At 44.8% G+C, this 1,601-nt stretch overlaps 1 protein-coding gene across 1 annotated transcript in view; it reads left to right on the top strand.

Moving 5' to 3' along the window:
• Positions 1 to 1,379, top strand: part of LOC101847889 (zeta-sarcoglycan) — a gene marked incomplete in the record, with an annotated part of 30,756 nt that extends 29,377 nt beyond the window's left edge. Inside the window, 1 exon segment of the mRNA XM_005103261.3 lies at positions 232 to 1,379. Within this exon segment, the coding sequence (XP_005103318.2) occupies positions 232 to 456 (225 nt within the window).
• Positions 1,380 to 1,601: the final 222 nt, after the last annotated feature.

Raw genomic sequence — 1,601 nt, 5'->3', positions numbered from 1 at the left:
CAGACAGACAGACAGACAGACAGACAGACAGACAGACAGACAGACAGACAGACAGTCACAGAGAGAGAGGGGGGTTCTTTGTGAAGATCAAACTGTAAAAAGATTATACCCTTTAAAACATACCGCACTCAAAGTAAGAACATTGTTAGTTTATCCTCATATTGTACACTATCTTAACTCACGTAATTTTCTAACCCCATCCACTCCCTACCCCATCCCTTTCCTCCCCAGATCCACCTACGTAGCCAGGACGTGGTCATCAAAGGCCTCCCAGGCGCCAACAGCACTACGTCATCATCCTCGGCCCCCTCCCGCCCCTACTCCCCGCCATCCTACTCCTCCTTCACGCCTGCCGTAGCACAGGTCTTCCAGCTGTGTCTCTGTGGGAACGGGCGTCTATTCCTGGGTCTGCCCAGTGGGGATTGCAGGGCTTCTGCCAGCATCTGTAGTCCTTAGACTTTGAGACAGTTTCTTGACCTTTGGTCAAGCTTACAGGCTATGTTAGTTTTGTGACAGTTTGGATCATTCAAGCCCACATCTGGTCAAACCAACAATGCTGCGATGGTTACGCAACTATTGTCAAAAGTTTTTGACTAGTCACACTACAGACATGTATGCGATCCTTGACCACAGAGGCGATTTAAACTGTGGAACTATATGCCCGCTTCTTGGTTTTTATAAAAAGGTTTTTAATTGGTTAACCCTGCAGACTATGTTCTTGCCGTAAGTGTTGTGATTGGAAAAAAACCCACAAACTGTTCTCTTCTGAGCCATTCTGGCTGGTTTTAACTGACTGGTCAAGCCTACAAACGACATTGCTGCTATTGTGGCATTTTTCCAAGAAGGTTTTGCGCAACACTGCAACAAAGAACAAGTTATTATGCTTCGCTCTTCACATCTTGCCTTAATGTGCGTCAGTTTGTGGCTGGATACAAGAGAAACTTCGCACTAACCACCCACCTAAATGCTGTATCACCGACACGTGCTTGACAATGTTGTGAACCTGAGCTCATTCAGCGTGCAGCCCTTGGAGTCTCATCGTGGTTCTTAACTTGAACCGAAAGAGAGTGAATCATCCGTGAGTCACGAAGGATGCTACCTGTGTCTATGATGTAGTGATTTGGTGCTTCGCTCTTGCACACAAAAGACCTTGATTTGATTCACATATGGGGAGAATGTGTATCGAGTAGCTCGGACATTCTCCCTGGATTTGCCGAATTTGCCCTGAAAGTCTGGATTGAAGCCTGTCTCCTGATCTAAATTGTGTTGATGGAGATGTAAAACCTACCTTTAAAAAGGCAGTAAATGATAGGTGAGTCAGGAAGGAAGATGAGACTACGTATGAGAACTACACGAGAAATATTCGAAAGACATGTGAACACATCATGATACCAACAGTGGTTTGAGGATCCTGTTTCTTTTATCAGCTGCTGCACCTGGACTCCAAAAGCCATACAGAATCTTTGATTACAATTAATTATCATGTCGTGACGCTGCAGTGTGAACTCCTCTGTGCGACTTTGCATGTGCCACAGCAGTGGTTTCATGTGTGTGTGCGCCTGTTTATTTTTATTTTTTATTTTTTATCATTTTTTGTCCTT

The sequence above is a fragment of the Aplysia californica genome, unplaced genomic scaffold (genome assembly GCF_000002075.1).
Source record: "Aplysia californica isolate F4 #8 unplaced genomic scaffold, AplCal3.0 scaffold00365, whole genome shotgun sequence".
In the NCBI taxonomy this organism is placed as follows: domain Eukaryota; kingdom Metazoa; phylum Mollusca; class Gastropoda; order Aplysiida; family Aplysiidae; genus Aplysia; species Aplysia californica.
Note: the sequence above shows the minus strand (reverse complement) of the source record. Positions and strands in the feature narration are given on the sequence as shown.